Source organism: Myotis myotis, unplaced genomic scaffold (genome assembly GCF_014108235.1).
Source record: "Myotis myotis isolate mMyoMyo1 unplaced genomic scaffold, mMyoMyo1.p scaffold_m19_p_17, whole genome shotgun sequence".
Classification (NCBI taxonomy): Eukaryota; Metazoa; Chordata; class Mammalia; order Chiroptera; family Vespertilionidae; genus Myotis; species Myotis myotis.
In genome coordinates, this window is record NW_023416321.1 from 21,157,777 (window position 1) to 21,180,388 (window position 22,612).

Below are 22,612 nucleotides of genomic sequence, written 5' to 3' on the forward strand. Positions count from 1 at the left end.
ATAGACAGACAGGCAAGCAGACAAACAGATAGGCATCAATGTGAGAGAGACACATAGATTGGTTGCTTCCACATGTGCCCTAACTTGAGCCGGGATCAAACCTGCAACCTGGGTACGTGCCCTTGATCAGAGTCGAACCTGAGACCCTTGGGTCCATGTTCTAATCGCTGAGCCAAACTTGCCAGGGCTAAAAAATATTTTTATATACATCAGTATCCGTTCAGCTTGAAATCTCAAATGCACAGTATTTTTACTTCACTGAAAGAAATATTATATTAAACTGTGAACAAAATTAATAGATTTTTAGATGTATAGTTTTAAGTCCTTCAGTTTAGGAATGTTTCACAATAGGAAGAAAAGTTTCTTTTAGGAATTTTCTCTTTTCTTTTTCCAGTCAGCTGATTCTTTCTGTAGTGGTAAGCTTTGGGAGAAGGAAAGTTGGTATAATGTGGGGCCCATAAATCAGTCAATTTTAGCACTATCCAGACTGTTCTAACTTCAATTCAGTAGAATAGGTTTTCTAGCCAGTTGCTGTAGAATTGTAGAGGATGACTGAGGTCAGCTAAGCCATTAATTTATAAGTACTAACTGAAATATCAGGTACATTCATAAATGAATAAATTTCAGAACCTTTTTTATTTTTATATCTTAAAATAAGTAGAATCTTTGTTTATTCAGATACTAAGATATTTAGATTATATAAGGCAAACGATCTTTGTGAGAGAATTGACTTTTATGACTCTGCATGCTCTTTGTTTTAGGTCACTGGACAAAGTATTTTTCCCATGTAAATTTCACATCATTTTACTTTAGGATTATATGTAAAAAACAATTATCTGAAGTATCTAGTGTCAACTTGTATATTTGATATAATGTGATACTATAAATATTAAACTTTTCTTTTCAGGCACAAAAATCTTAAACCAAGAAATTCTGGACAACAAGGACAGGCATTATCTTTAAGTCAACAACAACAAGTACTTGCCAAGCACAAGACCAATGAAAAGCAAGAAAAGAGTGAAAAACCACAGAAACGCCCCCTGACTCCTTTTCACCATCGTGTATCTATTAGTGATGATGTTGTCATGGACACAGATTCAGCCAGCCAAAGACTTGTGATATCTGCTCCAGACAGTCAAGTGAGATTTTCAAACATCCGAACTAATGATGTAGCAAAGACTTCTCAGATTCATGGCACTGAAATGGCAAATTCACCTCAACCACCCCCACTTAGTCCTCACCCATGTGATGTGGCTGATGAAGGAGTGACTAAAACACCTTCAACTCCTCAAAGTCAACATTTTTATCAAATGCCAACACCGGATCCCTTGGTTCCTTCTAAACTAATGGAAGATAGGATAGACAGTTTATCCCAGGCTTTCCCAGCTCAATTCCAGGAAGCTGTAGAACCTACAATATATGTTGGTGCAGCAGTAAATTTGGAAGAAGATGAAGCTAATATAGTCTGGAAGTATTACAAGGTCCCAAAGAAAAAAGATGTAGAGTTTTTACCACCTCAACTTCCAAGTGATAAATTCAAGGATGATCCAGTTGGACCTTTTGGACAGGAAAGTGTAACATCAGTTACAGAGTATGTATTTTTTTTAATAGTCACTATTATAATCTAAGGGTGGAAAAATGATGTAAGTTCTTAATATTAGGACTCCAGAATTGGTTTCAGGGTAGGATTTTCAATAATAAATCCTTTGAGTATTATTTTTACTATGTTCTGTCCAAAGGGAACCTCTTTATTATAAAATCCTTTAATCACAAAAAAGTGGAGAAAATATTAACATTTATCCATCAACCAACTTAAAGATTTAAGTTGTTTGATCAACCAACTTAAGGATTTTCCATATAATTAGAACTCTTATGTACTGTCTTTCTTCCTCCATTCTTCCTTCCCTTTCCTGAATTTGGTAGTTATTATTCCTATATGTGTTTTTATACATGTAGCTCTATTTTATCATTTTAATTGCTCTGTAGTATTTCTTTGTTTTGAATTTGCCATCCACTCTCTTCAAGATGGACATGTTGGTTATTTTCAGAATTACAAAGGATGTAGCAGTGAACTTTATGTATACATTTTCTTGTACACTTGTATAATCATTTCTCTAGGAATACATTTTAAAGTGAAATTGCTGGGCCATGGAATATTTCCATATTCAAGAATTGTTGCCAGATTGCTTTATCAAATCATACCACTTTACACTCTCATCAACCAGCAGAATATGAGAATGGCTATTCTTTACATTTTCCTCAGTATTTACTATTATGAAACTTTTAATTTGGCTAATCTATATTCAGAATGACATCTTATTGTTTTAATATGTGCTTTCCAGATTTCTAGTGAAGTTAAGCATTATTTAAAATGCTTATTGGATATTTAGGTTTCCTCTTCTGTGAATTACCTATACCTCATATTTCTTAGTCCATTCCACTGATTTATTCTTAACATATTCAGGCTTCTAACCTTATATTAGTTAGATGTGCTATAGCTGTCTTCCTCCATTCTATGGTTAGCCTTCTTTGTCCACTTTGTATCTGACATATCTTGAGCAGAAGTAAACTTTTTTTCCTTATCTCCCTTTATTTTTATAGTTGTTCTAATTACACTTGTCTGTCCCATAAGTGTTTTAGATTTTTATCCGTAGATTTTTTTGAAATTGCTCAAGAATATGTGTAGGTATAGTGATCTTTTGTTTAGTTCTTATACTGGGCATTTGAGGAGGGTTGGTTCAATTTGAAGTCTTTCTTCCTCTTCCTCTTCCTCTTCTCCTCCTTTTTCTCCTCCTCCTCCTCCTCCTTTCTCCTCCTCCTTCCTCCTCCTCCTCCTCCTTCTTCTTCTTTTCTCCTCTTCCCCTTCCTCCTCCTCCTTTCTCCTCCTCCTCCTTTTTTTTAGTCTTGCCACTGGGAAGGTCTCTTTTTCTTGGATATTTTCTCAGTCCCCCCACCCCCCTTTCTGTGGAACCTTTATAATTCAGATATTGAATACTTTCTATATTTTCTCTCATTTTCTAGCCTTTTCCCCTCTATATTTTGAGGGGATTTCTCAGCATTCTTCTAGCCCTTTCTTGAAGTTGTAATATTTATTTTTCATGTATCCTCCCTCCCCCCCAGCCCTGTAACTTTTTTGTTAATAGCATCCTCCTCTTGTTTAATGCCCTATAATTTTTTTCCCTATTAGAATTACCTGACTTATTTTGGTCTTCTTCTTTATTATTGCTGCCATATTTCTTATGATTATTGTTTCATCACATTTTAGAATGAGGGCATAGAGATGCTGATTGGAAATTTTGCGTATATATGCAGAGCCTTGTTAATTGGCAGGCCTTGCTTATTCATTCAATAAAAGTTTTAGTGTATACTATGTATCAGTTCCAGACACTTTGCTTTATGATAATGGAATAAGAGATGTTTTGGAAGGGAGGCCTTGTACCTAAAATTCCAGAATGAAGAGGATGCCAGATCTTAGATCTTCACCTGGTAGTTTATTCTTTTTTCTTCTCATTTTAAAATATATATATATATATATATATATATATATATATATATATATATATATTTTTTTTTTTTTAAATATATTTTATTGATTTTTTACAGAGAGGAAGGGAGAGAAACAGAGAGCTAGAAACATCGATGGGAGAGAAACACCGATCAGCCACCTCCTGCACATCTCCTACTGGGGATGTGCCCTCAACCCAGGCACATGCCCCCGACCGGAATCGAACCTGGGACCCTTCAGTCCGCAGGCCGACGCTCTATCCACTGAGCCAAACCGGTTTCGGCTAAAATATATTTTTATTATGAATTTCAGAGAGGAAGGTAGAGGGAGACAGAAACATCAGTGATGACAGAGAATCATTGATTGACTGCCTCCTGCATGCCCCATACTGGGGATTGAGCCTGCAACCCAACCTGGGCATGTGCCTGATAGGGAATTGAACCGCAACCTCCTGGTTCATAGATCAATGCTCAGCCACTGAGCCATGCCAGCTGAGCTCATTTTTCTCATAAGATGAACCTTTCCTGTTCTTCCATTTTCAGCTCTTAGTTTTCATTTCTGTCTAGAGAGATAAATCCAGATTTTCTCTGGTTGTCTGAGCAGTTTGGCTGTCCTATTTATATAGTTTGCTGATAGCCTCTTACACATTCTAGGGTGTGGACTTTCTCTGCTGTGTTATATTAATTTTTGAGCTTCACTGAAATGAAGTAAAATGACTGGTCCACTTATAGCCTCTCTCACTTATCCCTACTGTTAAGAAAAAATACCTTGATTATTATTTCAGTAGACAAATCTGTGTGCTTTGTCACTTTGTAGTTTTTTTTCTTTTTTGTTTTTGTGTTTTTCATCTAGCACTTTGAATCTTAAAAGTTTTCTAGTATAATTTTTTTAAAGTTAAAATTAATCTGTATTTGAAATTGAGGGACTTCAGGATACCCTTATGATCATGGAAGACAGCTAGCTTATTTAATTTTAGTAGTTAGTCAGCAGGTCTCATGAAAACAAATGATTTCTTGGAAACAAGCCTGAAAAGTTCTTAAATTATCTGTGCTGGATGAATATGAAAGTCTAAGCTAGCCTCAACTCTTGTCTGAAACTACTGTCAGACTTCTTATTTCTGTACTTCTCTACATTTATTTTGTACACAGCAGTCAGAGTGATCATTGTAAGTTAAATATTACATTACTCTATTTGCTTAAAACCTTTCAGTAGTTTCCCTTTATATGTGGAATAAAATCTAAACTCTTTTTCCTTATTTGTAAGATTCTACACAGTGTCCTGCCTAGCTAGTTTTTCATTTTTATTTACTACTCTCCTATTTGCTTTCTGATTTAGCCACACCAGCTTTCTTGCTATGCCTTTCAAAAGCCAAGCTCATTTCTTACGGCCTTCAGAATTGCATTATAGATGGGGGGGGGGGGGGGGGGGCAGATAGCTTTCTTACTCAGTCCTGCTCAAAAGTTACCTTTTCAGGAGGTATTTCCCTGACATTTTATCTAAACTATGACCTCTGCTCACTCTCCAGATCACTGCTTATCCTGTACACTGTTTTCATTTTCTCCCTATATATAATATTATCTGAAATTATATTATGCATTTTCTAATGGTCTTTTCCCTATTAGAATGTAAGCTCTTTGAGGGCAAGGATTGTGTCTCGTTTGGTGTGTGTTTCTCCAGCCTAAATAAATACACACACTCTAGAGCAATCTTGGGCACGTGGTAGACTATCAACAAAAGTTTGGATGAGTGAAATGACAATATGGCCATGGATTACTTTTAAGATTTTAACATTTATTTTTCTTCTAGGTTATATTATCCTATCTAATAATAGTTAAACATGGTAATTGACCGTACCTTCACTATGCCTCCCATTGGCTAATCAGCGAGATATGCAAATTAACCGCCAACAAAGATGGCGGTTAATTTGCATAAGTAGGTGTGAAGGAGTGAAGACTGAAGGCGGCTCCAGCCAGAGCAGCGAAGGCTTGAAGGCAGCTCCGGCCGGAGCGAAGGCCTGGGTCCCGGGTGCCGGAGGAAAACGGGTGCCGGCAGCCTGGGGAAGGGAAGGCCTATTGCATGAATCTTTTCGTGCAACAGGCCTCTAGTTTACTATATGTTAAAATATAGTGGCATGAATATTTTCAGTTTTAAAAACTTTAAAGAGTGAGGGCACATTATATTTACAAACTCCAAGAATTCTAGCCATACTGTATTAGCCAAATAAGTGTATTGGCTGCTTGTGTGCATGAGCATCTATAAGTGAAATGAAGGTCTCTGAGAAGTTAATACAGCTTAATCTTAGAATCTGTTTTGATTCCTTGCCATTTTTCGTACTGAATTAGAATGAGAAGCATAATGTAGAACAGTAGCTCGCAGAATAGAATGATATAAATTAAGGAAAAAAACATGCTTCTATTTGTTCCTAGTCACCATTTTTTCTGCCTCATAAAAAGAAAGAAAAGATTGAATAAAAGGTTTTTTTAAATTCTATGTCTCATGTGAGTATTGTTTTGGTTATACTACTAAAATATGTTTTATGTCACAATTCACTTTTAGATAGAATCCTTGTTTTTGTATTGTTGTAGCAGATTAGAATATGGTAAATATCACAAGAAATCAACCATCAGAAGCTTAGCTGCTATATGAACTTAGAAACATTTATGGAATATAATGTTCTATACTTGGTGGATTAGAAGTTTTTTGAATTTTTTTAAAACATTTATTTATTTTTTACTTACTGATTTTTAGAAAGAGAGGGAGAGAGAGAGACATCGATTTGTTATTCAACTTATTTATGTATTCATTAGTTGACTCCTGTATGTGCCCTGACCAGGGATTGAACCCGCAACCTAGACATATCGGGACAACAACTCTACCCAACTGAGCTACTTGACCAGGGCAGAAGTTTTTTATTTTATGTTTTAATTATCTGGATAAATCTGCCATTTTCCTAAAGTTATGCTATGAAAGTAGTTCTCAGTTGGGACAATTTCTTATCCCCACCCACTCAGACCCCCAGGTGACATTTGGCAATGTCTGGGAACATTTTTGGTTGCCACACTGGGGGTATATTACTGGCATCTGATAGTTGGGGGCCAAGGCTGTTGCTAAGTATTCTACAGTGTATAGGAGAGTCCCCCACAACAAAGAATTATCTAGCCTAAGTGTTAATAGTATTGAGGTGCTTCAGTGTCATGCATAACTTAGTAGAGAAATTTGAACTCTAGAATAAGTTACTGAATTAGGTATGCCAAAAATATTTATTGATTAGTTTCACTACAGAGATTCCCCATACTATTTTGGTCTGCCCCTTCCCACAAACCGGTATGGTCTTCAGTGCTCATATTATGTTGAAACAAACGTTTTTCCCCATAGTTAAAAGTATTGTTTTGGGCCCTGGCTGGTGTGGCTCAGTTGGTTGACCATTGTCCCATGTACCAGAAGGTCACCCGGTTTGATTCCCGGTCAGGGCACATGTCAGGTTGTGGGCTCGATCCCCAGTAGGGGATGTGCAGGAGGCAGCCAGTCGATAGTTCTCTCTCCCTTTCTCTATCTCTAAAATCAATAAAAATATATTTTAAAATAAATAAAATATAAAAGTGTCATGTTGGAATAACTAATTCAGGTGCCTGCTAATACGTTACTTGAGATAGGATTTTATGAGAATCAGCATCTCCTTATAGATATAGCAAAGCCAGTTGATAAAATTGGATGGTGTTTGTCATTAAAAATCTATGAATTATGATTATGCTCTCTTGATGGCATTTAAATAACCTTAAATTCTTTATAGAAGCATTCCATTGATGTAATATCACTTTTCTAGTCATAGAGTTATCTATTCAGAAGCCCAGTTTATTTTATATAAATAAACTTTGAATATTCATATTATCTATAATAATAAAAGCGTAACATGCTAATTAGACTGGACAAAACCGGGGCTGCTAGGGAAGCCTGGATCCCAGGTGCCAGAGGGAAGCAGGTGTTGGCAGCCAGGGCAAGGGAGGCCTACTCTTGCACGAATTTTGTGCATTGGGCCTCTAGTCCTTTATAAATTTCTATTACTTGTTTCTATATTTGAGTTTTGAAAGTGTATTTAAATGTATAACAGTTAATTTTAATGAAGTTAGAGGGTTGTTGCAACTCTTACACTTTCTTTTTTTTTTTTTTTTAATATTTTTTATTGATTTTTTACAGAGAGGAAGGGAGAGAGATAGAGAGTTAGAAACATCGATGAGAGAGAAACATCGATCAGCTGCCTCCTGCACATCCCCTACTGGGGATATGTCCGCAACCCAGGTACATGCCCCCGACCGGAATCGAACCTGGGACCCTTCAGTCCGCAGGCCGACGCTCTATCCACTGAGCCAAACCGGTTTCGGCTACACTTTCTTTTTAGGAAGTTTATCTTCCCTTTTAAATTTATATTCCTCAAAGATACACTTTATCAGTTTTGAAAAACTGAAGTTTCTCTAATATGCAAGATGCCATAAAGCACAGTTGGGGTATAAAATAAATTTAGTCCTGGCTGTAAATGAAATTGTAGTATAATGGACAATAACATTAAGTTATTTGATAGAGGTATATATAAAATACAGTAGCGATGCAGAGCCAGAATAGGAATAATTTAATCCCATTTATGGAGATTCAGAAGTGTTATGCAGTTTGGTATGGATAGACCAGTGATGGCGAACCTTTTGAGATCGGCGTGTCAGCATTTTGAAAAACCCTAACTTAACTCTGGTGCCGTGTCACATATAGAAATTTTTTGATATTTGCAACCATAGTAAAACAAAGACTTATATTTTTGATATTTATTTTATATATTTAAATGCCATTTAACAAAGAAAAATCAACCAAAAAAATGAGTTCGCGTGTCACCTCTGACACGCGTGTACTATAGGGTGCTGCCTAGTAGTTTGGTGTGTCATGATGAAAAATGAGACTTGGAGTTTCTCTATTAGTTAATGATAACATCTATTCCAGAATAGTGGCTTAAGACCTTATAAGTTTTAAAGGTAACACAATTGCTGCCAAAAAAACAATTACAGTTGTTTTTTAATATCTTTATTCAAGAGTTTAGCACTAGTTTTAGTAGAATTAGTGCTGACTTAAAGTAGTCTACTATTTTAATTCAGAGGGAAACCTTTCTAAACCCTGAACAAAGAAAGAACTGTACTTGGGCATAGTTCTTACCATGTCTTGTTTGGTAGTAAGGCTACATCAGGATATCTTAACCATAATGTTCATCAGTACAGCCGTGGGCAAACTACACCCGCGGGCCCATTTGAAATGAATAAAACTATTGAAAAAAAAGACCGTACCCTTTTATGTAATGATGTTTACTTTGAATTTATATTAGTTCACACAAACACTCCATCCATGCTTTTGTTCCGGCCCTCCGGTCCAGTTTAAGAACCCATTGTGGCCCTCGAGTCAAAAAGTTTGCCCACCCCTGAAGCTCCTATGTTGTATTAGTGATACACTAGATTTATATTGTATGTGTATAATTATAGAATGCATTATTTGATTGCTAAAAGATAGTTTCTAATTTGTTTCATAGAAGTCAATGATGAAATAAACTTGTTTTGATTTACTGTAGTCTAAATCTTTTAATTAAGTCTTCCTAATTTGATATCTTATATTAATGCATTAAAGCTATATTTTTGACAGGTAGCTTGGCTCAGTTTAAGAATTGATTTTGAATATTGGAGATGGTACTGGAAAAGGTACCACTAAAAAAAAAAGGACTTTTGAGATTTATTATAAATTTATCTGTGCCTAAACATTTCCTTCTGTAGCTTATTTCCTTCTATAATTGTTAATCCTAAAATATTGTCATACCTTGTCCAGAAGAATTTATATTGAATAAAGCATAAAAACATGTGCTGCTATAAGCCATGCTAAATTCTCTACATTTCAGGATAGTGTGTTACTGTTGTCTTAGTAAAAGGAAGGAGATAAAATTAATGAATAATATAAAAGTAATTTCAATTTGCTTTGGACTTTGCAAAGCTTTCTGTTGATGGCTGTACTTAATCCTCTTCCAGTTTGGCTGTATTTAGCTTTATATCTGATTGAAGTTATATCTGTAGTTTTATATTTGGCTATATGTGAAAGTTTCTTTTAGAAAAGGAGAGGTGGTGTTCTTTTTCACAGAAGTATTTGTATACTATATAATTGGATAGTGACTAAATGATAACTTGATTTTTTAATCGGGCATCTCTTAAAAGTCACAATTTTTATATCTTATTAAATATAGAAGGATATGTAATGTAAATAATTTATATTTTAAATTTATTGTGATTTGATATTCTTGATATTACTGATTACATTTAAATTCTTTGCATATCCCACTGTCTGTGAGAACCAGTTCAATAAAATAAGAAAAAGTTGTCTTTAGGTATTGCATTTGGTTTACTCATTTTTATTTTTAGTAGAGCCCTGTGCAGTAGGGTTGGTTCTTTTAATATTGCTGCACACTAGTTTAACAACTACCTATGTAAACAGTGTGGCAGTTTTTAATGCTTCTGCCAGAGGGCACTTATTATGAAAAACTGTTTTACCTCTAGACAGAATAGTAGTGTCTTTCAGGGTGGTGGTGGTGGTGGGGGGGGGGGGTGTTCTTATACTTTTTCCCTATGAATAGTTACTTGAATATGCATCCTTAAAATCTCCAGTACTAACTCTGTGACCTTAGCAAACCATTTCTTTCTTTCTTTTTTATTAGCAAACCATTTCCATAATTTCTACATCAAAGTCAGAGAGCATACCCTGCATTTCCTATCATGAGGTCTTTTTAAGTATTAAGAAAATGCATGTCAAGTACATAGAAATACTGTCTTGAAAAGATTTATGTTAGTATCTGATAGATAATTCAGACAATTTTTTAGGATCTAATACAGTGAATTACAAAGTGACTCTTAAGAAATAACTTCATTTATAGAACAGAACTATTCTAACGATTAATTGTAAAGCATATCTGCCATGACAGTTGTGTTAGCACTATGTTGCCATGGAAGAAAGTTTTTGTAGACTTGGAATTTGTGGTGGGAAATCAGGGGCATATTGGAAAAACAATGACATATTTTCTAAATGAACTATCAAATATCATATTATCAGTTATTCTATTAATGGTTCTATTTTAACCTTAGTTTATAGTATATAGTATAGAGTGTTTATAGTGCTGGACATTGGTGAGTAAGTTAGTAAAATGTGATAACCCATGTCAGAGAATTTGTAAGCTAGAAAATACCTTCATGGCTCCCAAATCTTACCTCTCTTAACCATTTTTATCTTAATACTCAGGACAGATAAGCAGTGGCAGCAATATCACTTTCTAACAAAGATGGTTTATTTCAAAATTTAGAATTATTAATACAAACATATCTGCTGTGGCTTCTAGAGTTAATATATTTATTTAGCTAATATTTATTGAGCACCTATTACGTGCCAGGCATTTGGTATAATTAAGTGGATAAAGAAAGCTCCCCAGGATTTAGGGGCTTATATTTTAGTGGGAGTGACAGTCAACTATAAACATAAGTAAGTTATAGTATGTTAAAAGTAACTGCCATGAAGGGAAAAATGAGCAGGCTAAAGGGGATGAGTGTTGAGGCAGTTGGGCATATTGCAGGTTTAAATAAGGTCTCATAGAAAAAGTGATTATTTCAACAAAGTCTTGAAGGAAGGTGTAGTTGGCCAGGTGGATATTTGGAGGAAGAATGTTCCAAACAAAGAGAATAGCCAGGAGTGTGTCTGGCCTGCTTAACATGTTAAGCGCCCAGCCTGTTTTGTCTTCCGGATGGAAAGTATAGCATCAGTCACTAGTGACTGACAGGGCGCTTAATGTGTTAAGGAACATCAAGGAAGCCAATGGAAGCAGAATGACTGAGAGAGGGAGTAGAATAGAAGATGAAGTTAGAAAAAGGACAAAGATCATGTAGGATTTTATAAGGATTATGGTTTTTACTCGGAGGAAAATAGTCATTGCAGGATTCTGAGCATGATTTGACTTAGAAGCCTGGCTGCCACTGTTCTAGCAGCATGGGAATCTCAGCTTTGCAAGCCATAGAGAACATGAATTTGGGAGTCTAAAGGGGTCTTAAAAATCATTCTGTATTCACATTCACCAAGCACCCTGGTGTTGAGAGATCTAGAACTCCTGATGCCTTCCACGGTTCTGTGGTGCAGGTCAGCCTGTTGTATATTCCCTCTCTTAGCCTTAGAATTTAGCTTTCTCAATTCTGTTATTTTCTATTAGTTCTCATCTTTCCAACTTCACTGTTGTTATGTCATTCTTCGTCTTTTTATTGGTTATCTTAGGAGAGTGCAGCGAAGCATGCTTATCTGTCTCCATGTGGAACCAGAAGACTGAGACTATAAAAACTGATTTTTCCAATGCGATTAGAAAAACACCTCTGAAGTACTTGCTCTGAAACTTCACCTGCTATTGTAAAACATCTTGCCTGAATTAACAATCTAATAATGTTATTTTCATGAAACACAAATCAGGCCTTTACAATTTTTTAACTTAAAATATATCTGCTATGGCAATGGGAAAAGGATAGTCACTTCTTCATTGTGTAAATGTATAAATCGTGTAAGCAAAGTCTTGTCTCACTATGTAGCCCATAATTTGAGAGTGCCTGTCCTGGAACAGGTTAAATTTGAGTTCCTTTAAGTGAATGGATTTTGTCAGGTTTATGTGCTTGAGAACTTGGGAACTGAGCGGATTGCCAAAGAACATATTTTGCCCTAGCTGGTTTGGCTCAGTGGATAGAGCGTTGGCCTGTGGACTGAGGGGTCCCAGGTTCTATTCTGGTCAGGTGCATGTACCTTGGTTGCGGGCACATCCCCAGTGGGGGGTGTGCAGGAGGCAGCTGATCGATGTTTCTGACTCTCTATCCCTCTCCCTTCCTCTCTGTAAAAAATCAATAAAATATATTTAAAAACAAAACAAAAACAAAAAACATATTTTGGTGAAAACAACATAGGATAGGAGACTTGAATTTTAGCTCAATTTCTTTATTGCTAAATATGAGATGTCATTAGATCACATAACCTTTCTATGCCTCAATTTCTTCATTTGTAAAATGAAGGCTTGCAGGTTAGATCACCTTTAAATAACTGTAAAAACTTCATAATAGTGAAGTTGTTTTGGAAGTTTTTTGTGCTTTTATGGAGAATAAATATAATTAATTTTCTAATTTTTTTTTTTAATGCAGGTTAATGGTGCAATGTAAGAAACCTTTAAAAGTTTCTGATGAATTAGTACAGCGATATCAAATTAAAAATCAGTATCTTTCAGCAATAGTATCTGATGCAGAAAAAGAACCTAAAATTGATCCATATGCATTTGTTGAAGGAGATGAGGAATTTCTTTTTCCTGATAAGAAAGATAGACAAAATAACGAGAGAGAAGCTGGGAAAAAACAAAAGGTAAGAGAAATCAAAGTATATACCAAAGGGTCTCTGATGACTTGTAGCACTGCATATAGTACCATACCTCTCATTTTTTTCTTTTAAATAGAATAGATTCATCATTTTAACTTAGAAAAACATTTTTTAAAATAGGTAAGTCAGGCACCTATTTTAAATTATAGCTGCCTTCTGTCATGAAAAGATCTTGTTTGCTATAAAAGTTTTTGGATTGGAAAAAGAGAACATTAACTTTTCTTACATTGAAATCAGGACATTTAGGTAGATGAACTATTTTAATACTGAGTTAAAATATGCCATCAGTGAATTACCCGTTTTCAAAAATACAATAGAATGCATATCGCTGAGTTTATAAAATACTTATTTTTAAATATGTGAGCCAAGAACTTAATAGTGTCCCTAAAAGTAAAATGTTATATTAATGAAATATAAGACATATAAATATGTATTTGATTAAAAGGTTAAATATCAAATATTTGAGAATCTCTTAAGCACAAGCTAACCCTGCTATATATGTTTTTTGCCTTAAATACAAAATACGAAAATTGAAAGCTGTAAAATTATGAAAAGAATTCAGTTATATGTTTAATACAATAATATGTTTACTATGTGCTAGGTACTTGAAATTTTGTCTTTTTGTAAATATGAAAACAGTAGTGGCTGGGAAGGCTGTAGATACTGTACAAAGAATATGGACTTTGTTACTTTATTTCTTTTTATTGAATTTATTAGGGTGACATTGGTTAATAATATAGGTTTTAGGGGTACAATTCTATAACACATCATATGTATATTGTATTGTGTATTCACTCCACCCCAAGTTAAGTTTCCTTTCATCACCAGAACATGGACTTTGGAGTTTGACAGCTCCCACAACTTACCAGCCATATTTACCCAGGTTATCTTTAGAACTGTTTTTTTGTTTGTAAGATGGGCATACTACTTACTTATCATATAGGTTAGTTGTGAGAATTAGTGATAATATCTGCAAAATACCTAGTAGAATGCTTGAAACAGTATTTTCTGGATTTTGTTATTGGTAAATGATATGATATACTTTAGCCTAATATGTAATATTGTTTGCAGGTAGAAGATGGGTCATCTAGTGTAACAGTGTTATCACATGAAGAAGATGCTATGTCATTATTTAGTCCCTCTATCAAGCAAGGTAAAACTTCTGTTTCAGAATCAAAATATTTCATTCCAGGATTGTTACTACAAACTACCTTGAAGAGTGTGGGGGTTGGGGTGCTGATACTCTGATCCCACACAGTCGAAAATCCTCATATAACTTGACTCCTCAAAAATTTAACTAGTGCTGAAACCGGTTTGGCTCAGTGGATAGAGCGTCGGCCTGCGGACTGAAGGGTCCCAGGTTCGATTCCGGTCAAGGGCATGTACCTTGGTTGCGGGCACATCCCCAGTTGGAGATGTGCAGGAGGCGGCTGATCGATGTTTCTCTCTCATCGATGTTTCTAACTCTCTATCTCTCTCCCTTCCTCTCTGTAAAAAATCAATAAAATATATTTAAAAAAAAAAAAATTTAACTAGTAATAGCCAACTATGACTGGAACCCTTATTGATTACATACCCAGTCTGTTAACATATATTTTGTAATATGTATTTTATACTATACTAGAGGCCCGGTGTACGAATTCATACACAGGTGGGATCCCTCGGCCTGGCTGGCGATCGAGGCCAGTTGTGGCCCATCTTACCTAGTCCCGATCGGGCTGATCGAGCCGGCTGGCCAGGGGGAGGGACCGCAGGAGGTTGGCTGGCAGTGGGAGGCTGGCCGGCAGTGGGAGGTTGGCTGTGGGAGCACACTGATCACGGGGGGCAGCTCCTGCATTGAGCGTCTGTCCCCTGGTGGTCAGTGCACGTCATAGCGACTAGTCATAAAGGTCGCTTAGGCATATATATATATATAGATATATATAGATATATAGATATAGATATATAGATATAGATTCTTACAATATAGTAAGCTAAAGAAAATCATAAGGAAGAGAAAACACATTTACAGTATTGTACTGTATTTATCTATATGGTCTGTCAGTACCTGCATTAATGCTGTCTTAGACGATATGAAACACTAGATAGTATACATATTACTAGCACTAGACATCAAAAATGAAAAGATAATGTGAAAAAGAAATTGATATTTATAGGTATAATGATTTATTCATTGATAATGAAGAGGCAGCAATATGATTGCTTTATGGTAAGCCTAGTATAATCAACATATTTACTGAAAAAAATCTGCTTTTAGGTGGACCGGCTCAGTTCATACCCGTATTGTTCAAGGGTCAACTCTAATCTGAAGTTGTTGGACTTCTACAATTCTTTTTTGCAAAATTCATATGTTTCATAGACAGGGATGGATTTCTATGATATGGGATATCTTAAAATGATGGATCATTGTTTATATTGCATAGGGAGAAGCAAGTTCAGATGATAGAAATTGTGTTTTGAATTGTTAGAACTTCTTTCCTTTTTTACAAATAAAAATAGCTCTTATCTGTAAAATAAGACTGGATGAGATCATTGCCTAAGGTCCTTCTCAGATCTAAAAGCTCAATTAATAAGTCAGGCTTTGTGTGACCAAAAATAGAAATAAGAAAAAACTCCTCCAGAATAAGGAAGAGATGGTCTTTCAGGAAAAAAAAAATGTAGTGATTGATGGTAGGTTGCTGAATGAAATTTGGGTTCTTTGGCCTGTTTACCTACTCTGGGATATAAGGAATGTGTAATTTCCTTTTTGTGTCTGTGGTGTGGCTTTCTCAAAATGTGGACCATCTTACCACCTTCTGGAGCATCTTTCAAGGTGAAGATTGGAAATCTTGTTTTTTAAAAACCTAGATGATTTTTACATACTCTAAAATTTTAGAACTATTGCTCTAGTGAGTCTTTATAATTGACATGCAGGGGCACTTGGAAAATGACTTTAATCTTTCTGAAAATGAGGGCTTTTCAAGTCATTTGACATCCTAAGGATATTTTGGAAGGTTATACACCAAACTGCAAATTGGTTTTCATTTTTTTCTTGTGTGGGAATATAAGAGGAGTTTAACTTCTATTTGTATTTGCAGTTCTTTTTAAGTAATATATTTTTTCCCTCTAAAACTGGGGAAAAAAGTAAAAAGGAGAATAAAATTCTAGAACTGAAATGAAACTTATCTAAGAAGTAATATTTATTTAGTATTTAAGTGTCTGGCACTGGGCAAAGTGCTTTACCTATAATCTCTCACCTTTAATTTTTGCAGTTGCTGAGGCACAGAGAGGTTAAGTCAGTAGCCCAGGGTCGTACTCTTACTGTTGGAGTTGGAATTCAGAGTAACAGTCTGTCTGACTCTAGCTGGAGCACTTAGTCTTTGTACTGTGCTTCCTTTACATTCAAGAAGATAGAAAAATAAAATTGTGTGTGTGTTTAATTCTATTCTAATAGGTTTACATTTTTATGTGAAAAAAATTTATAGATTTTAAACAAATCACAACTTCTTATTGTATTATACCCTTATAAATGTAAAGTAATATATCTAGCTTAAATAAATAGAATAATACTTATTTGGTCAGTAGTAGAATTTATTTATTTTTTTCTTCATTGACAAATGTAGATGCTCTACGTCCTACTAGTCATGCTCGTCCTCCTTCAACCAGTTTAATTTATGACTCAGACCTGGCTGTCTCATATACTGACCTCGATAATCTCTTCAATTCTGATGAAGATGAACTAACAGTGAGTATCCTGTTAATGATTAAGGTTATAAGTTTTCCCCCTTGATTTTATGTAAATTTTTTTCAGAAGTGATATGTGACTTGAATATTGTTTTAGCCCTGAACAATAGGAAATACTTTATAATGAAATTTCATTAATTGGTTGTATTTTTTTAGCCTCATGTTTGTACAGTGTTGACATAGTGTCTATCACATATAAACTTTGTTTCTTTGTTTTGTGTGCTTGAAGGACTTGTATGATTAAACTTTGAGCTCTGCCATATGTTCTTTTCCCGCAGTTCTTAGGAAATAGTATTATTTTCCTTATCTTTGATCCTTTAGTTGAGAAATGGCCCTAGAATCGACTTGTTTAGAGAATAAGTAATTAACATTAAAATTACATGCCTTGTCAATTTATTAAGGAATACTACTTCTTTAGAATTTGTTTGACATAATAGTCATTATTATAAGACAGCTAAATACTATAATAAAGAGGAAGAAAAAGTAACATTTAATCTTTAACACCCATTTGCAGAGAAAGGTGAAGATAAAAGGAATTAAAGCTTAAAATGAGATTCCCTAGAATGTCAAGTCTCTGGCAAATTAATGAATTGGGTGCTGCATTATCATAAAAGGGAATTCCTTTTTCATCTGCATAAGGTAGCTTGGAAACTTCTATAGTACATTTGGTCTTTCTTGTCCTATATAATATATACTTTTAATCCTCTCTCATCATATACATACACACATACATATATGCCCATTTGGTGTATTCAATTAAGTGACATAAGCCAGATACAACTATATATAAACTTTTATTTTATATCCCATAATATAGTATATTTTAGGATACCATTTATTGGGTAAATATATCCCTAAAATTTTGGTACTTTTATACTTTCTCTCTGCTACCATTCATGTATCAACTGTGGCTCTTTTGAGGTAAAAAGGTTGTAATCAGAGAATAGTTTAGTGTTTTTGACAAAGTGGCTAACAGGAACCAAGTTATCAGCTCTAAAAATAATGACAGATTGGAGATACTGAAACTTGGTTTGTTCAATGTATTAAGATTTATTTTTAGTTAGGGATCCTGTTGCTTTGTCATATGAGGTCTTTCTGAAATTTGTGCTTAGTTTTACCTGTTGTAGCATTTTTACTGGTACAGGGGTAAGGAGATTATTAAACAAGGTAAAAGTGTAAACAGGACATCAGAAGGAAGATTGATTATGTAGGAAACTAATGTCTTTAAGGGTACAGATACTTTCTGAGTATCTTTTACTAAGGAGCAAATCTGATGTTAATTACAACCCTTCTTATTGCAGGTTTTATTTTCATTTTAATAGGTTTTAAATGGAAGTTACTCTTGCTTCTTCTAAGTGTTTTGAAACTATGGGTTATTTTCTTTGAAGGAACTTTTTCCTCTGTTAATTTGGAGGATTATGAAATAGAGAAACTAATCTGAGTTTATTGATTGCCTAAAATGGTTTTATGTCTTTAAATCATAGCTAGTATGTATTTGGCTCTAGCACAACTTCAAAATACTACTTTTCATGAATGGACTCTTCTTTCAAGTCACATCTGAATGATTACTATCTTGAGATCACATTGGATATAAAACTTGAAATAAATATAAATATGTGGGTGTTTTGTTTTTGTTTTTAATAGCCTGGATCTAAAAAATTGGCAAATGGATCAGATGATAAATCCAACTGCAAGGAATCAAAGACAGGAAATCTGGACCCGTTATCTTGCATAAGTAAGCTTCCCCAATATGTGCTCCAGATAAATCTGCAAACTTTTAATGTCAGCAAAATTCTCCACATCTTTGTTTTAAACAGATTAACCTCTTTAGAGTGTTATGTTAAAATGTGTGTTTTATTAAATATAGGCACTGCAGATCTTCATAAAATGTATCCTACACCACCATCATTGGAACAACATATAATGGGATTTTCCCCAATGAATATGAATAATAAAGAATATGGTAATATGGATACAACACCTGGAGGAACTGTTTTAGAAGGAAATAGTTGTAGTATAGGAGCACAGTTCAAAATTGAGGTCGACGAAGGATTCTGTAGCCCCAAACCTTCTGAAATTAAAGTAAGTATTTTATTTCTCTAGAAAGTAATTTACTACTATATTTTCATATAGAATTAGTTTATAGCTATATTCAAAATTCATTTCATACTGCCATTTGCAACAACATGGGTTGGTCTTTGAGGGTATTATGCTAAGCAAAATAATTTGGATGGAAACGGACAAATACCATATACTTCCGACTCATGTGGAATATAAAACAAACGGTAAAGGAACTAACAAAATAAATTTATAGATGCAACAGATAGGTGGTTACCAGAGCAGAAGAGGTACTGGGGGGAGGGGGGGTTGGCGGGGAGGAGCAAATTGGGTAAAGAGGGTCAAATATATGATAAAGGAAGGAAACTAGATTTTGGGTGGTGAACGCACAGTAGAGTATACAGATATTGAATTGCAATGTTGTACATGTGAAATGTATCTAATGTTATTAACTAATATTCACTAAATTTAATTTAAAAATTATTTGATTCAGTTTTGTAGTTAACAAATTTGAAGACTGAATTGTGACACTATTAAGAATGTATTTAAGCCAAAACCGGTTTGGCTCAGTGGATAGAGCGTCGACTTGTGGACTGAAGGGTCCTGGGTTCGATTCCGGTCAAGGGCATGTACCTGGGTTGCGGGCGCATCCCCAGTGGGGAGTGTGCAGGAGGCAGCTGATCGATGTTTCTCTCTCATCGATGTTTCTAGCTCTCTATCTCTCTCCCTTCTTCTCTGTGGAAAATCAATAAAATATATTTAAAAAAAAAAAGAATGTATTTAAGCCCTGACTGGTTTGGCTCAGTGGATAGAGCGTTGGCCTGTGGACTGAAGGGTCCCAGGTTCGATTCCGGTCAAGGGCACCAAAAAAAATATATATATATTTAAGAAGGCGGGGGGTGAGGGGATAAGAGATCAACCAGAAGACTTGTATGCATGCATATGAGCATAACCAATGGACACAAACATTGGGGGCGGTGAGGGCATGTGCTGGGGGGGTGGGAGTAGCCAGGGAGAAGTCAATGGGGGAAAAAGGAGACTCATGTAATACTTAAAACAATAAAGAATTTAAAATTTTAAAAAAAATGTATTTAAGATGCCCTGCTGTCATGGGCATGGCTCAGTGGTTGAGCCGGGGCACATGCCCAGGTTGCGAGCATGATCCCCAGTGGGAGGCATTCAGGAGGCATTCGGTCAATGATTCTCTCTCATCATTGATGTTTCTATCTCTCCCTCTCCCTTCCTCTCTAAAATCAATGAAAATATATTAAAAAAAAAAAAAAAAAAAGAATGTATTTAAGAAAAGAATAGAATTGCCCTGGCTTGGGTAGTTCAGTTGATTAGAGTGTCGTCCCAATATGCCAATGTTGTGGGTTCAATCCCCAGTCAGGGCACATACAAGATGAATCACTGAATGCATAAATGAGTGGAACAACAAATCTCCTTCCCTCCCCTCTCCCCCTTCCCTTTCTCTCTCACTCTAAAAAAAAAGGAATTATATTTACATTTTTTTATTTTGTTTCAGGAAAGGAAAAAAATGGCTAGAATTGGTTTGCTTTTCCCCCCATGGAAGATAAGGTTCTGAATGTCACGGTATTTATATTGTAGGATTTTTCTTATGTCTACAAGCCTGAAAATTGTCAAGTTCTAGTGGGATGTTCCATGTTTGCACCTCTAAAAACTCTACCAAGCCAATGCTTGCCTCCTATCAAATTGCCAGAAGAGTGTATTTACCGTCAGAGTTGGACTGTTGGAAAAATGGAATTGCTTCCTTCAGGACCTGCAATGCCATTCATCAAAGACAGGTATGGTTTAGATTTATGTTATTGGTACAGTATATGAATACTTATATAGCTTTAATGTTTTTTCATTGAAGTACCTGGTATGCTGGTTCCTGGAAAAAATATACTGGTTTTTGAAAATTCTAAAAGTTGTTTTCTGATTAATAAGATTATAATGGTACTAGAGGCCGGGTGCACGAATTCGTGCACCAGTGGGGACCCTCGGCCTGTCCTGCGGGATAGGGTTGAAACTGGCTCTCTGACATCCCCTGAGGGGTCCCGGATTGTAAGGGTGCAGGCCAGGCTGGGGGACCCCACAGGTGCACGATCAGGGCTGGGGAGGGACATGGGAGTTTGGCCAGTTGGGGAGGGACCACGGGAAGGCTCCAGGGTGTGTCTGGCCCGTCTCGCTCAGTCCCAATTGGCTGGACCCCAGCAGTAAGCTAACCTACTGGTTGGAGCATGTGCCCCCTGGTGGTCAGTGCATGTCATAGCAAGCAGTTGAGTGGCCTTAGCATATCATTAGCATATTACACTTTGATTGGTTGAACATACGACCAGACACTTAGCATATTAGGCTTTTATTATCTAGGACTAGAGGCCCGATGCACAAAAATTTGTGCACTTGGGGTCGGGGGGCGGGGTCCCTCAGCCTGGCCTGTGCCCTCTCGTAGTCTGGGACCCCTCAGGAGATAACGACCTGCTGCCTTAGGCCTGCTCCCGGGTGGCAGAGGGCAGGCCTAATCCCTAGGTGCAGCCCCTGGTCGGGCTCAGAGCAGGGCCGATTGGGGAATTGGGGCGCCGCCCTCTGTCATGCACAGAGCAGGGCGGATTGGGAGTTGCGATGCCACCCTCAGTCACGCTCAGGGTAGGGCCAGTTGGGGGGTTGGGGCACCGTCCCTGTCACACTCAAGGCAGGGTCGATGGGGAGGTTGCGGTGCCACCCCCTGTCACGCACAGAGCAGGGCCAATCGGGGTTGGGGCACTGACCCCTGTCACGCACAGAGCAGGGCCAGTCAGGGGGTTGGGGCACTGACCCCTGTCACGCACAGAGCAGGGCCCATCAGGGGGGTTGGGGAGCTCCCCCGTGTCACACACAGAGCAGGGCCCATCAGCGGGTTGAGGAGCTCCCCCCTGTCACTCACAGAGTAGGCCCGATAGAGGAGTTGGGGCACCGCCACTCTCACACTCAGGGCAGGGCCAATGGGGAGGTTATGGCTCTACCCTGTCACACACAGAGCAGGGCCCGTGGGGAGGGGGGGTTGGGGCGCCGCACCCTGTCACACACAGAGCCACAGGGCGATCAGGAAGTGGGGAGCTCCCCCCTATCAGGCACAGAGCAGGGCTGATCAGGGGTTTGGGGCGCCTTCCCCTGTCACGAACAGAGCAGGGCCGATAGGGAGGTTGTGGCCCTACCCCCTGTCACACACAGAGACGCAGGGCGATCAGGGGGTTTGGGCGCTGCCCCCTGTTACGCTGATCCCAGTGCCGGGAGGCCTCGCGGCTCTGCTGATCCCAGTGCTGGGAGGCATATTACCCTTTTACTATATAGGATAGAGGCCTGGTGCATGGGTGGGGGCCGGCTGGTTTGCCCTGAAGGGTGTCCTGGATCAGGGTGGGGGTCCCCACTGGGGTGCCTGGCCAGCCTGGGTGAGGGGATGATGGCTGTTTGCAGCTGGTCACACACCCTTCAGGGTGGGGGTCCCCACTGGGGTGCTTGGCCAGTCTGGGTGAGGGGCTGAGGGCTGTTTTCAGGCTGGTGGGTGACTGAAGCTCCCAACCTCTCCTTTTTTTCCTGTTTTTTTTTTTTTTTATTCTGGGCCAGCTTTAGCTTTGAGGCTTGGCTCCAGCTCTTAGGCCTCCGCTGCTGAAAGCAGGTATCTGGTTTGTTTCGGTTCTATAATCGAAACGATGTATAACTCCAGCTCTGAGATCCCGGCTCGCTGAAAGCAGGTTTCTGGGGTTTTGTTTAGCTTCTATATTTGTTACAATGTTTCAAACTGCAGGCTCAAAGGCAGGTGGGGACTGTTGGTTTCCTCCGTCACTGAAGCAAGCAAGCCTCATGTTAGTTTCAAGCTGCCTGGCTGCTGGC

The 22,612-nt window shown here is 37.3% G+C and overlaps 1 protein-coding gene across 7 annotated transcripts in view; it reads left to right on the forward strand.

The window, feature by feature from the left end:
• Positions 1-22,612, forward strand: part of MED13 (mediator complex subunit 13) — a 96,494-nt gene that overhangs the window by 41,678 nt on the left and 32,204 nt on the right. For all 7 annotated transcript variants that reach the window (XM_036340204.1, XM_036340209.1, XM_036340203.1 and 4 more), the window contains exons 9-15: positions 908-1,591; positions 12,730-12,943; positions 14,030-14,111; positions 16,561-16,682; positions 18,326-18,416; positions 18,549-18,763; positions 20,348-20,544. In XM_036340204.1, coding sequence (XP_036196097.1) covers positions 908-1,591; positions 12,730-12,943; positions 14,030-14,111; positions 16,561-16,682; positions 18,326-18,416; positions 18,549-18,763; positions 20,348-20,544 — 1,605 coding nt within the window. The remainder of the gene's footprint in view (positions 1-907; positions 1,592-12,729; positions 12,944-14,029; positions 14,112-16,560; positions 16,683-18,325; positions 18,417-18,548; positions 18,764-20,347; positions 20,545-22,612) is intronic.